The following is a 14,825-nucleotide window of genomic DNA, read 5'->3' as shown; positions in this document are numbered from 1 at the left end:
TTTTAACACGAAAATATGATTCAGAGTGTGTGTGTTCCAAAAAACAATGATTCATCAAACCGTGTTTGTAGGTAACAGACAACTGAAGTGTTTGAAATCTATTTGGTGCAAATTAATCTCTTACCACCTCTCCAACTAAACTAATGATTAAATGACACAAACACGGGAGTCACCAACTGTAATCCCTTCTTCAATCATATATCTGCTTCATGCGTGATTCAGGGTCAATACAGCTGACGGCTTATTTGCCACAATATGAGAACACCAGAAGGTTGTTCTGTGTCTGATTTTCCCCCGTCCTTATTACACTATTCTCTGTTCTTGAGTAACATGAATGACAAACATCATAAACAAAGAGTAGACCGGAGTCTGAGTGTGAAGGCAGCATCCGGTCCCAGTGACACAGGAAGGGGGAACACCCTGAATCTATTGTTAAGACGAAGTGTCATCAGACCTCATCTTTTCAGAGGCTTTTTGAGATTTCCTCTTCACAAATCAAAATGCCTTTGTTCAAATCATGAACGTTACCAATCAATGAGAAGCTTTTGAATAAGTACATTTTCCACGTGATTACATTTAAATTGGGTGATTTTTTTATTTTTGTGAATGCACCATCCATAATTGGTGTATTTTACCGATTAAAAGCAATCGAATAGATTCCTTTTCGATGCCTGAATGCGTCGCAGAAAAACATCAGTCTGTATTCATTTGCTCTAACTACACATCTGTGTTGTTTGGATTTGTAAACTCCTCCAGCAAGGCTTTGTAGGACTGTAGCACTCTGGATGTGTACTATTTTGTGTCCATTTGTTTGTAACGATGAGCGTTTGTCTGCATGTTTGAGTTTCTGTGCTTGTGACAGAAGGCAGTCCCCGAAATCAGAAGCTCACTGGATATAATCCTCATGTCTTCCTCTCGTTCTCCATCACTCTTCTCCGGACTCAAAATTGTGTCACTTTGTCGTCCTGTGAAACAGAAGCACAGCAGAGGTTAAAACAAGGAAGGGTCACCAAAGTGAGAAGAGGACGGATCCCAAGCAGAAGATTGAAGATTTTTAAAATATTTTATAGCATGAAAGTCTCAGTGGCGTTGAACGAGTAGGAACGCAGCGGGACGGGAAGCATGCTGCCTCAAACTTCGGCTCAGCAGGCCAATACCAGAAATAATGGTTCACGAGTCAAACTATTTTCAGTCGGATGGCTTCACTTTGCACCATGTGGATTCCCTCATTGCCTCTGTTTTGTTGAATATTATATATGATACTTCTGGTGGGCCTCCGGGGGGGGAATATGACTGGCGTTCTGTTATGCTGAAATGCTTCTGTAAAATGATGGGATATCTGCATATGGATGTACTGTATGTGTATGTGAGTATTCATTCCTCTGCATACAGAGGGCTGCAGGTTTCTGTGCCTTCTTGTTTTTCGCTCACGTCTTCCGTACCGAACCATGCACAGGTGTATAAATGAGATTAAGAGAGACACACATGCGCAGACGTTACCTGTGCACCAAATGCTCTTTAGATGTCTGTGTCTGTGTATTAAAATAGATCACAAGGGATTTTGACGGCAATCAATTTGCCGCCCAGGTCACACTGCAGAATAACAATCAATGAACCGCCATTTGAATAATTGTGCATTAAGATATTAAGAGCTTAACGCATAATTCCCACACACGCTGAGTGAATAGGACCGTTTCCCATATTCTTGTAAGTGATGAGGTGGATTGATTAGAAATGTGATCTTTTTATTTGATCATTTCGATTTTCCCCTATTCATCGAGTGCAGCAGATTCTGACCTTCTGACATGTGGATTTGCTGAATTTTGCAGCTAACTTTGGTCCAATTGAAATCTTAGTTGTAGTATTGGATTGGGAAAGCGTAGTGGAAACAATAAATAGTAAATGCCTTGTTGCAAAGCCATTAATATGTAATTGAAGCGTGGCTGAATTATAATTACAATAAGGACCTCTGCATAACAACCGAATGACCACGGCTGTCAACATGAACACTCTCAGCTGCTCCGATCAATATTCCTTCACGTCAGTGGATCAAATTACAATGTATAATGGCAAAGGGGTCGCTCACACTGAATTATTGTCTGGCTCCCCTCCCACTCAGAGCTTTGAAGCTGCTTTGCTGCAGTGGATGGCAACAGGCGGTCGGGTTGTTGTTGTTTACGTCAACTTATAAGTCAATATCACGGCCAAAATTCAATCAATGAGTTTTTAATTAAAGTCAACGTTACGTTTCAGGGAGGACAGCAGTTAGAGAAACCAGAATCAGTGAGTTTATTTTCACAAAAACTTGGATTGATCTGGACTGTGCAACTTTTCAGTTTGTTCCAAACTTAAAAGTTAAAAGGTAACGAGTCTGTTGGTTTAGAATTGGTTTCAGACTTTTAGATGTGCAACAGCCCCAAATGTTTGTCCTGCTTTATTCGATTAATTTAACACATCTGCCTCATTTTCTGTTGGATTCCTCTGCGACACCTGCACACTTACTGTACATCACACATTTTGTGATGTGTGATGACGTGTCTGTTTGAGTGCATGTGTGTATGCTCGCAGTACATCACCTTTTCTTGGCTGTGCCTTTGGACAGACTGACAGTGCAGAACGGCGTCATGGACGGTGGAGAAGAGACAGGACTTGGTCACCTCGGCGTTAAAGAAACCTCCAGTCTGCAAGTTGTTCATGACACCACCTACAAAGAGGCAGCAAGGGATGACTGATAGTCCTTGTGGTAATTAAACCTCATAATTCCTGGCTGTGTAAATATTCTTTAGAGTCCTTTTACTTGCCCAAACTCTTACACCGAACTATTTTTTCTCATTACACGCTATCGAGTTGGTACAGGCCAATTAGAGCTGCTGAACCTTTGAGATACACTGGATGCCTCTATGTAAAAAATCTGGAAAAAGAAGGAGCTTTAATACAATAAGAACAGATTTAATTATGTTCTCTTTTAGCTTTTGTTAGGACTCACAAAAATCTTCATGACCCAAACCTTGAATAGTGTTTTCTGGAAAAAAAACCTGTAATTGGATGAATTACTTACTAAAAACAATGGCAAAAGGCTGAAATAACATTTTGTGAATGAATATACATTCTGTGTGGCTAGGTGAGGCCTGGAACATGAATGTAAAAATACATCATGTGTGAGTTACAGTATGTGGGACAACCCAATCCCAGCGGAATTCTGTTATTTTTAAACTGTCACTAACATCATTTACGGAAGATCTCAATGGTTCCTGCTGCTGAAGGCAAGTTATATTTGAGACTGTTTTTATTTTACTCTGAAAAAAAGTTGTACAAAATAAAATAATGCAAATTAAAAAGAAAAGGACATCGACTATCATGGTACACAAACAAAACTTTGTTTCGTATATATTGCCCTGTTCCGGTTTCAGCCATGCCTCCAAACTGGGTTGAAGAGCTAATTTTCATCGGATTGGACTTACTCGAGCAGCCAGAGAGAACGACCTCTATGCAAACTTCTCCATAGTCCCTCCGGATCTGAAACAGACACAGAGGCCCCCAGGAGAAGGTTAGACTGGGGATTATTTCATTAGTCTGACTATTCAATTAACCAGATTTTAATACCTGAGGAGTTAAATGATAATAAAGTACTGGATGTATGGAGGAAAGTTGTGAAAAGCCAAGTTAAAAGCTGGTTAAACAAGACAAAATGTAGAAAGCAAAATGAAAAGGATCAGAATCTGCATTTAATTTGCTGTATTTTGCTGGGTCAGCTTGTTGTCTAATTCTGTGGTGTTTTCCTTATTTGTTATCAACTTATTATTTAAAAGACCTTTTTAGATCTAATTTAGATGACAAAAATTTAGAAATTAACCTGATAATATCATCGACATGTTAACAAAAAACCTCTACATGCACATATGCAAGAAGTGCAATTCATAATTTGATTGAATATTTCCCCACATCTCTTTGTATATGTACATATATGTAAATGTGACTGTCATCCACGTACGCTGCGTAGCGTCTTGACTCCCACAGTATCCAAGAAGTTGACTGGGCTGAGGTCGAGGATGATGGCTGTGAGGAGTGAGGGGTCGGGCTCTGCATCCACCTCAATAATAGCAAGGTCATTCTGGCTTTCCCCCTTTGGCCCCCCCTCCTGTATCGGAGGAGACACAACATTAAAATGTTACGCTTGTTCAGACGATGAATTGCAACCAAACGTACTTTCAGTACCAGGAATTCAAATTAATGTGTTATAGGGTCAGAAATGTTTTTTTTTATTTCTGTTTAACTAACAAAAATGCTTATGTATAAAAAGAATAAAGTGGACAACAACTCCTGTTGAATCGTTTACAGTATTATAGTAAATGGGTCCCTCACCAGGTTCATGGCGCTCATCTTTGCAGCTTTTTTGGCATTTTTCTCCTCATGCCTCTTCTTTTTGGCCTCTAGTTTCTTCTTCGCTGACAGGAGTTTGGTAATGTCGATGCCCGACTAAAAGAAACAGCAAAAGACAACCACAGACAGGGGTAGTGAAGCTCACATATATCTTACAGCCATTTAAATCGACTATGATGACAATGCACCACCGATAATTCTAAAACTTTCTCACACTGTAAGTTGTCTCCCACCTTGAGACAAAATTATGCTCACATCGCTTTTGCTTTTTAGGGTGATCATTTATATTTCTAACAAATTGTATTTGTAATTATTTCAAATAATAAAACAATGTATTTGTACAATGTTGTTTGGCATGGAAACCTGATCAGGATAATTCTAGAGGAAGTTGGGTTGAACCACACTGTGACCCAAGTTGAACAAGTTAGAGCTCTAAAGGAAGTACTGGACTGTGCATAACTCGCCAACATATCAGTCAGTAGCACAGCCACCAGAGTTAAACCAGTCCATTTGAATTTATCGGATAGATTCATCATTTTTTAATTCTGCTTAAATACAATCTGGGTGTGATACGTTTAGTACATCGTGGAGGCGGAGTATTGTTTTAAGACAATTGTCAACTGCTTTTAGACAAGAGAAACCGGTTTTCATGTTGGGATCAGCAAATACCAAAGGCATCATTCAGCTAATACAGCTACAAGGAGACATGCAGTAGAAATGGACCTGGTCTTCACATAAAGTAGTTTTCACATTAGGTGTGGGTCCTCGTTGAATTAAGTCACTTCATCATTCACTAAAGTATTTTTAAGTGGCTGCCATACATTTAAAAAGCTGTATTTCTTCCACTTTCCATGGGTAGTGCTCCAAATGTTTCTTTTCTGACCAAACCGGTTCATGCAATTACAGCATTAGTATCCCATTACACAAGAGGAACTCACCAGCTTAATCGCTACCGGCGAGAACTAGCAGTAAGCAATCTCAGATTTCCCCTGCAACTTTCATCCTGGAAACTTATCTCCAAGTTGGAGTTGTCTGTTGTCAGTCAAAACTCTTACCAGCCAGATAGAAAATCACCATAGTTCATGTCGTGGTGATTTCTCACCTATAAACAGACATTCAGTCTCTGCCAACAACTTTATGAACGTTTTTTTGTGCATGAAAGATAAGCAAGAAAAGAGCGACCCGGTGGCTTTGACATGTAGGGAATGAGCAGCTCCATTATCTCCCACCCTTATTACAGCTCTGCCTCTCACCCTCCCTCCATCTTTTGTCATCTGCTTTCTACCTTCCCTCCATCCGTCTTCCCATTTACCCCAAAGAGACGTGACAGAGGAGGAGGAAGAGGGGGAGGAAGGAGATCGAGGGGATTGTTCAAACAAAAGTTCGTCGGAACAAAGGAGAGGAGAAAATGGTGGGATGACATTTTTAACAATGTCTGTCACGGCGTGAATCGGTGAAATGCCGGGTAAGTTATTAGTGTCAGAAATAATGTTGGCAAGAGCAGAGTTAATTGCACGGAAATTGTGACAAAAAGGGTTGTTGCTGGAGGTGGTTCTTTCCTCTTTTCTGTTTCTCTCTACGTGTGTGTGCGTGTGGCTTTTATGTGTTTATTTGTATATTCATATACATTGGGGTTTGTGTTCCCATCATGGCGTTTGTATATCTGATACCGTGGTCTACATAAATATATGCGTTTGCATTATTATTTGTGTGTCGGTGTTCTGGTGCAGGCTTTGTTTGCAGGAACTAGTTTAACTTTTAGAGCTTGAGTGTGGGACACTGTATCCGTCTGCACTTCTGCATGGAGCTGTATTAAAAGAATAAGTCCTGGATTTAGGGCTAGGTGTGTGTGTCCTCACCTTCTCTCCAAGTGCTTCCTGGTACATCTCAGCATTGGCAAAGTAGAGGGTGGCAGAGGAACGGAAGATCAGAATCCCGGGCACTGGCTTCAGCTGAAACCAATCGCTCGGATAAGTTAATCAGTTAAACAGCCCTGGAGCTTAATGCTCATATTCACATTCTTACATGGACACAATTGAAATTGCAAACATATTGATGTTTAGCAGGTATTGTGTTCATATTATATACCATCTTAGTGTTGCGTGTTAGCATGCTAACATTCAGTAACGTTCACAGTTAAAGTTCACCTGGAGGAGGACATGAATGGTTGTAGATGTTCATCAAATAGTCGCTATGACAAATCTCACTTTCATGGTCATTAACATTCATCGTTTAGGATGAATGGATATCTGTGTGCAATGTTGTGAGAATTATATCCTAAATAACATGTCATTTTGCGCTCGTCCTTTTTGACAGCTTTTGTTCACCTTTCATTGTTCTATTCCTCTTTAGACCAGTACTCACCCCTGGTTTCAAGTTATATGAAATCATAAATGTAATGTGCCATACCTCATCGTAGTCTTCCAGTGGCCTGTAAATATCAGTGTCTGGGACCTGCCCTAATTTGGAGTATTTAGGTCTGGAATACACACAAAACAAAGCCCATTATAATCAATTTCTAACAATTTGAAATGTTTGGATATTGTCTGCAAGAGAAGGACTGAATTAATAAGTTGATGTTGTGATTGATGGTTTCATTTCCACACTAAACTCAACATGTGCTGTTTAGTGTCTAATTGTTGGTGTGTGTGGGAATGTTCTCCTACAGCTGTGTCCTGAAGATGACGGTGAGCATGGAGAAACCAATGGAGGCAGCCAGTCCCAGGTCAGGGTTTAATAGCAAGGTGAGGATGAAGGTGGCCACCCAGATCAGCTAGAGAAGGGAGAGCGTGATGATGATGAACAACGGGCAGTAAATGAAGACGTGAGTGAGTCGTGTGACCCATAAATTAAGCAGCGCTTGTTACCAATACAAGTGTTAAATTGAAATAACATTCAACTTTGCTACTGTAAGGTGCTTGAAATGTGAAGTGTTGTCTTGATTGCAAATATATTTTTTTAATCCTCAGTGGCCTAATCAGTTTAAGAATGTGTTTCAGGCAGCGCCAGCTGTATTTCATCAGCTAAATCGACTAAATCTGCAATCTACTAGCAGTAATAGCTGTGTAGCTATTCTACCATTCGGTTGGAAACATCTGTGGTTATTCTCAAGAAATATCAAAACTGTCAGAAATTCACATTATTTTTATGTTGGAATTCACTAATTATCAATGTAACAAATTAAGAAGATCTGGGATTCAAAATAATGTTTAGATGTGCACATGAAGTTCATCCTGTTACCAACACATTTACCATGATTTTATCTATAGTTTTTAGTACTCTCACCATGTCTACTTTGTTGCTCCTCCACAGTAAACGGATGTCCATGAATTGCTTCATCATGCCCTGGAGGTTGACAAAGATGATGGCGGCCAGCACTGCCTGCAAAGTGAGTCAAGTGTAATACAGTTTATATGAAGAACGAAAAAATGGCCTAAAACATAAAGATTTGTTTGAGTTAAACCTCTTGTGTAGGATGGTGAAGTTCTACTAAAAAGGCTGCAAACCAATGACCAGAATAAGTCATGATGTTGTAATGATCATTTTTCTTTACAACCTCTGGTTTACTCATTTGCTTTCAAGGTTTTAATCGTCTGTTTTTAATAAGAAGCCAGTTGCTTTAGAACAAAGCTGAAGTAATATCTGTTGGTTGCCTTATAGAAACACAAGCTCGGGGGTTGTCTATAGTTTGAGGAGGGTGGTTCACAATTTAGCAACAAGACTTTTCCTATGAGAATTGGACACATGTGGGCACAGATGTGAAGGCATTCAAACATCCACACACACAGCACCTTTGGCAAATCTGCAAAGAGAGTTCCAATCCAGAGCGTGATGAAGAGGATAACTATTGCTGATAGAGCACCAGCAACCTGCAGTGAAGAGAGAGAGAGAGAGAGAGAGAGAGAGAGAATAGAGGCACGGTGAATGAAAATCAGAAGAGAGCGACCAGAGGAAGAGAGTGGAAGAAAAAGATGAATGATGTAGAGATCATTAAAGAGAATGTGGTACATAATTCAGCAGCATCAGTTAGCACCTCTCGCCTTTAATGGGCCATAGCTGATTGATGGTGTCGTCATACTAAATCGGTTTAGCCTCTTAGCAAGTCTGTGTAGGTGGACTTCATCGATGGGAGCCAAAAAACAATTGCCTAAGTGTTTTTTAATGATGCCACTTCAGAGTGCCGTTAATTATGACAATTGTCTCACTCTGCTTAACCTTTGAGATGGCCCAGTTTAGCAGCCGTGTGCAGAATGATCATCTCATGGAATGGCATGGAATAGATGTTGCTGAAGTGGTGTTCAGCTATTTGGAACAAACAAAGGAGAACCACAGAAAATCATATAAACTAAACGAGGAAAACATTGTAGCACAATGACTACTAGGACTTGGCCACATAGAGGGCTGCCCTACTTTGATCATAAAAGCAGCATAAGATATTCAGATGTGTTACTTTTTAATTTTTTTATTACGGTGTGTTGATAATAAATTCTTTTAGGGAAAGTACTGCCAGGCTGTTAGAGCCATCCCCGGCCCTCTTTGTCCTCATATTGCAGTAACCCTTGAGAAGGACATCACCCTGAGGTGGTTGTTTTGCTCAGCCGGTCAGCGCCTTGCATGACAGCTCCGCTTGTGGGCGAACGTGTGTGTGTCAATGTATTACTCAAGGGCAGTTCAGCAGCACAAGGTCCACTCAAACCAACCTGAGTCTTCCCGCCTGTGCTCTCCTGAACCATACTGCGAGACATGGAGCAGCTGATGGCAAAACACTGGAAGACTCCTCCGATGGAGTTACTCAGACCCAGAGCGATCAGTTCCTTTAACGAGGAAATTCACACTATTTATATGCAAGATATTGACTTTAAAAAAGCACTCCGTCCCGGGACACCATCGATCGTCTCCTCACCTGGTTGCTGTCCACTTTGTATCCATACTTTAGCGCAAAGATTCGTCCCAGTGAGATGGCGATGCCGTAGCCGACAACAGCCAGAGCGAAGGCATCGCCGATCACCTGACCAAACAGAGAGGCGTCTGGGAGAACAGGCGGCTGGAGGCTGGGGAGGAACAAAACATCAGCAGTTACAGACACCGTCGCTTGTCACACATGTGTGTGTGTGTGTGTGTGTGTGTGTGTGTGTGTGTGTTTGTGTTTCTCACCCTGAGGGAATCAGTCCCACCACATCCACTCCATACTGGTCCGCCAAATTAACTTGCCAGGAGATGACTGTAGCAATTATAATCTGGAGAAACACATAATAAGAGATGTATTTGTATTAGGGGGTAAGTGTCACGGCGTCTGTGCTTCATGAGGAATTAACTGTCCATTTGGTATTTTACAAGCCAACGTATACTCACACCAAGCAGTTCCACGGGTATAGGAACAGGTAGTTTCTTACTCAAGTATGAGTTGAGCTCCTTAACGAGGACGAGGCCGATTAAAGCGACGATACTGACCACCAGAGTACCAATGTTTGTCTTTGGAAGGAGATAGCAAATTTCCAACACAGTCTGCAATAAAATATATAGTCAAAGTTGTTTGGGAGAAATAAGTAGTACAACATTTCATACAAGAAAAGACAACGCTCATGTTAGATTTGTGTCCATCAGCCTGTCAGCAAGCAAATGTTCCAGTCCTGGCTGCTTACGGGGGGGACACAGACATTGTTATACATTATCAGCCCACCATGCCTGATGAAGTATTACCTCACATTGTAGAAATCACTCAAGATCTTCCAAAACCCCCAAACATTTGGATAATTTAGCATTAGTGTAAAAAACTGTGTTCTTTCTTACATATATCAATGAGAGGGGTCCACTGTGTCTCTCGGGTTTGATGCCAAAGATGTATTTGAGCTGGGACACGATGACGTGGATGGCTGCTCCCGTGGTGTAACCTCGGACCAGCGGCTCAGACAGGTAGGTCACAACAAAACCAAACTGCACGAGACCGAGCAGAATCTACATACACATTGAAAGACACGTGGAGCTTCAATTTAACAAGAGGGTCAAAGGATTCCAAATAATATTGGATTTTTATACTTCTGTGCATTAAATTAACATCACGGAATCGCTCATAGATGATAACCAGTCTCTAGTTTTACAGGTGCACCAGCCAGAACTTGTTTGCAAATACTTTACTTATTAATTCAAACGTTCCCTTCAGCCTGGACAATGGGAGAGACACGTGTTGTTTAGGTCACAGAGAGCACATAAAAGGATCCTTTTGGGGGCTTGAATCTTTTTTTGACAGGATCTGGCTGTTTTCAACGAGCGATGCGCACTTTGAGGATGCATAGAGTATTCTATTTGATTGATGTATGTTTTGCAGAATATATAATATCGGTCATTATGAGGAATATCAATAGCCAATGGGAGGATTACCTCCAAATTTGACTTCCAGTAACTCTGATTTACCTGAAATAATCCAGACAAGAAGGTGACGGCTGCAGCCACTTTGACCCTCTCTGCGTCCCGTGTGACAATGTCGACTTCACTCTTGTTGGTCACATTGTCCCATGAAATAAAGTTGGAGTCTGGTGCTAATCGCTCTGTCACTCCTCCTACCATCACACTCAACACCGCAAACGTTCCTAAAGAAGGGAGACAGAGGCATCAACACACGGGTTTCCTGGCCATTAAACACTGTATTGGGTATTTTGTGGGACATCTTCCTCAATGCCCGCTTGGTTTCACTCATTTAGTTTCAGTAGCTCCCACAATCCCTGTTTATGATTATAGCTGGTGTTGATCAGACCACACTCTTTAAAGAGCAGATTACCAAAGTTTAGAGAACGTTTTTTCATGTGCATATAATATTAAATGTTAAAGGTATTTTAATGACGTCTCAATCAATCAAAAGAAGGGCTTCAGCTAAAAAGATCATACACTGTCTGTCTTCGCTTAAAAACTGAATCTAGGCGATGACAAAATACTCTTTCAGTTTGTGAATAATCCTCCCATATAGCTTTCTCTTTTTTTCAGACTACCTACACAAGTTCATGTTGTATTAATCTCCTGATGTCTAAATGACTTGGGTGCAGATACAGTAAGTGTTTAAGTACAAACCAATGGAAATGTGCTTTGAAGTGCCAAAGATGAAGTAGACGAGGACTGGATAAAAGGAGGAGTAAAGTCCAAAGACTGCAGGGACAGAGGCGAGCAGGGCATAGGCCATACCTGTAGTGATAGTAGAGCAACAATAGAGCGTTTCTTTAAAATCACAATCTAAATTGTATCCATCATATGAACAACTCTCATGGACCCATCTAATCGTTAAAATCACAATCTAAATTGTATTGAGTATATGAACAACTCTCATGGAGCTCAGACCAAAGTTTTGTTGAACAGGCACACGGAGAACAGAGGTGAAGCAAGTGATCTGTAATTAAGGGTTTAAAACCCACTCAAGCTGATTAACGGGGCCCAGGGGGCGGACACACCACTCCACAGGAAACATCTCTGAATGCACTAACAACAACGTTCTCATGACGAATTAGCTGATAGTGGTCATAGTTAATTGTCAAATACGATCTGATGGCTTCACCCTCACCCTGCGGAAGCTGCATGATCCCCACACTGATTCCAGAGATCAGGTCTCCCAGGGCGTTGTCTCTGAGCGAGTAGCGAGGCAGCCATGACACAACGGGGACTCTCCCCAGCAGGCAACTCTTCAACCTGGGACCAGAACACCTGAGTTTGGGTCAGAGAGACGGAAAGAGAGAAAAAACAACATCCTCTCATTGCAAGTTAAAACAATGTGCAGATGAATTAAGAGTTATTGAAGGTTGAGTGTCATAAAATGTTCCGGCCGGAGGGTCAAACTTGAAATAAAATATTCAGTAATAATTAATAATAATTCAAATATTTATCTGGTAACTTTACCTCATTGACTTTTTAAACTTCTCAGACATAGATGGCTTTGAGTCAGACTTTTTTGCAATCTCATCCACTGCCCCTTCGTCCAGGACGTCCCTGTGCACGTAGTAGTCCGTTCGCCTCCTCTCTTTCATGGCTTCAACTCGCTGCAACATTGACAAAAAGCATCTTCCATCCTTACAAGTTCTTTTATTTTGGCAAAGAAACACATTCCTTGTATTTTTAAATATTATTATGTAAAATGATGCAGTTGTATTTTTAACATTTAACACCTATAAGATGTCTTTAAAAAGTATATTATATCCCTACATTTATAAGATACAAATCTAATGACTAATTTGTTAATCTGTTGCATGTTCATTCAAGTGATCCCAATACCTCTGGTTGTCTAAAACACTTTATAATGTAATGTTTATAATTACCGTGTGTTTCAGCTGTACTAGAAAAAAAGTTATATTTTGTGGAAAGGATTATTTTACAAAATACAGAGCCTTCTGAAACCCTAAGATGAACCATGCAAGTTCAGCGTAGGTTTAAAGAGAAGGAAAAAATAATATTCAGTCTTTTATTCCCGCGTCCCTGATCTGTTTATCCAGTTCAGAGGTTGCAATGGAAATCATTCAGCTAAATAATAATAATAAAAAAAGGTTCCTTTAGTCACAGGAAGAAACGTCTGTCTTCATGAAGAATTAATCCTCTCAGTGTGAAGTGTTATCAAATGGAATCGGTTGTAGTTTTCCTCTTGAGGGGGAGACGGTCCTTGCAGTGTGGCTCCACTGCTGAGACAACGAAGGGCAACCTAGAAATGTTATATTGTCGGGAGAGGGCAAAGTTCTAGTGTGCAGTAAACAGAAGTGGTCGACACGAGAAATGAATCAACCCCCTTATTTTGTTAAGATGTATTCAAAATGTGTATTGACATCACAAGTATTCACCATGCAATCAATACATACAGGAAACTAACCTTATGGACGGCAGACGGCAGATGAATATTCACCAAAAGGATAATCCCAGAATATGCTCACTTTTGATTTGACAGCGTTCAACCACGTTTGTGATCTGTGTTTTTAGTGCCTTATCTGTGCATTATATTAGTCAGCCATTTCAGCTTAGTCAGGGTTTTTGTTGATAAATCATGACCACACAACCGTAGAGTGGGAGGGCTAGCTTAATAATTGGACAGACAGTTACCGGTTAAGTAAGTGTGACAAATGATTTCCTTTTGTAAAGACAATTTGGTTTTAAAGTTCCATCAGCAGGCATTTTATGATTTCACTGCCTAGTCACACTTGATGATTAAATGATTCTTAGGTTTATTTGCTTTAAATATGTTAGTCAACCTTGGGTGTCTTTAAAATGTCAGTTTTATTCATTCAAAAATACATTTTGGTTCTTTACACCAAGGGAAGGAGTTCCCCTTTCACTCTCGTACATTACCTACACAGCGAAATGGACACACTCAAATGAACACTATTGGAGTTAATTTTAAAATACTCAAAGTGTCCCATGGGGTCCACACTCCACAGTGTCAATGTAACGTTTTAAAGTGTTGCCACTTTAACACTGTTATAGAGTTAATTATAACGTTTATACAGTTGAAATCGGACAGTGCCGCTGCGCTAAGTTTCAGCTTTAGACAAGCAGACATTAGAAAACGTCTCATCGCACTTACAAACCTCACGCCAACGTTCAACGAGCTTCTGTCACGGATATTTGTGCACTTGCCGCGCAAGGCTACAGAAAATAAACGACGTCATTTCCACAGCGGTTCCCGCCACTTACTATTAATACCTAAGTGTCTCGCTCACTTGCAGCAGCAGAGTGGCGCAGCGGAAGCGTGCTGGGCCCATAACCCAGAGGTCGATGGATCGAAACCATCCTCTGCTAGGGTTTTTTTGTCTTTGCATTTGCGCGATTGTTTCTCTAAATCACACATTACGTCATTTTCTGCAATGGCGAAATAAAAATTTCGTGTTTTATTGGATGTTTCCATTAGCTGCCGAGGGTCGAGCACTAGACTGGGCTGAACGCGTGAAACCAACACAACAGACTACACGAACTCGCAGGGTGCGAGGGCGCAGAAATAAGTGGAGACACAGGGTTTGTTTTCTACAACTGCTTGTAATCATGTTCTCCCGTCGCCGTTAAAGAGTAACTTCACATCTTGGTTTGGCTGTCATCACAGTTGGCGTGTCTCCAGGGGCAACACAGCTGGGACTCTGCTGTTATTGTTCACGTCTCCTTGCTGCTGGGATCCGGTCTCACACAGTAATGGATGTGTGCCTGTTTCTGTTCTCACAGAAACGCAACATCCAATATCAGCTCTAACCCCTTCACTCCTCTCCGTTTGCCAGTACAGGTTGTTCAGGTTTCATTGTGAATGTACTTTTTTAAGGAGAAAGGTCAAAGTCATTGTCACTTAATCCAAATAACACGTTAATCAGTTATGAAAACAGTGGACTCCCGTCTTTGGTATGTAGATCTACTTTTGTTATTGTGTAACTGCATTCTGGTGGCTGAGCAAAATAGGAACTGGTTCAGAGGTTTCCCTACAAAGTAATTGCACACACAGA

The 14,825-nt window shown here is 40.8% G+C and overlaps 1 protein-coding gene across 4 annotated transcripts; it reads right to left on the bottom strand.

Moving 5' to 3' along the window:
- Positions 1–575: 575 nt before the first annotated feature.
- On the bottom strand, positions 576–14,021 carry LOC119222128 (solute carrier family 26 member 6). 4 transcript variants are annotated; one of them, XM_037478503.2, is made up of 21 exons: positions 13,217–14,021; positions 12,675–13,051; positions 12,259–12,398; positions 11,927–12,066; positions 11,443–11,553; positions 10,792–10,967; positions 10,171–10,335; positions 9,733–9,885; positions 9,535–9,617; positions 9,284–9,431; positions 9,081–9,194; positions 8,172–8,249; positions 7,666–7,761; positions 7,047–7,153; positions 6,790–6,859; positions 6,240–6,332; positions 4,363–4,476; positions 3,992–4,138; positions 3,462–3,516; positions 2,577–2,704; positions 576–965 (listed from the first exon to the last, which is right to left on the bottom strand). In XM_037478503.2, exons 3-21 carry the CDS (start codon positions 12,384–12,386, stop codon positions 942–944), a joined length of 2,130 nt encoding a protein of 709 aa, XP_037334400.2. In that variant the 5' UTR covers positions 12,387–12,398; positions 12,675–13,051; positions 13,217–14,021; the 3' UTR covers positions 576–941. The 4 variants fall into 4 exon arrangements, with proteins under 4 accessions (XP_037334400.2, XP_037334401.2, XP_062419655.1 ...); XM_037478504.2 differs by having other exon boundaries at positions 12,675–13,031; XM_062563671.1 differs by lacking the exon at positions 9,081–9,194.
- Positions 14,022–14,825: the final 804 nt, after the last annotated feature.

This window comes from Pungitius pungitius, chromosome 1, assembly GCF_949316345.1.
Source record: "Pungitius pungitius chromosome 1, fPunPun2.1, whole genome shotgun sequence".
NCBI classification, from domain to species: Eukaryota; Metazoa; Chordata; class Actinopteri; order Perciformes; family Gasterosteidae; genus Pungitius; species Pungitius pungitius.
Note: the sequence above shows the minus strand (reverse complement) of the source record. Positions and strands in the feature narration are given on the sequence as shown.

Bases quoted from the DNA above. Each gene is read 5' to 3' on its own strand.
- LOC119222128 (XM_037478503.2), bottom strand. From the start codon at position 12,386: ATGAAAGAGAGGAGGCGAACGGACTACTACGTGCACAGGGACGTCCTG. The intron at 9,195-9,283 runs GTGAGGAGACGA...TCCTCGTTAAAG, and splicing joins ACAAAGTGGACAGCAACCAG to GAACTGATCGCTCTGGGTCT. The intron at 8,250-9,080 runs GTTGGTTTGAGT...TCTTCACTGCAG, and splicing joins GCACAGGCGGGAAGACTCAG to GTTGCTGGTGCTCTATCAGC.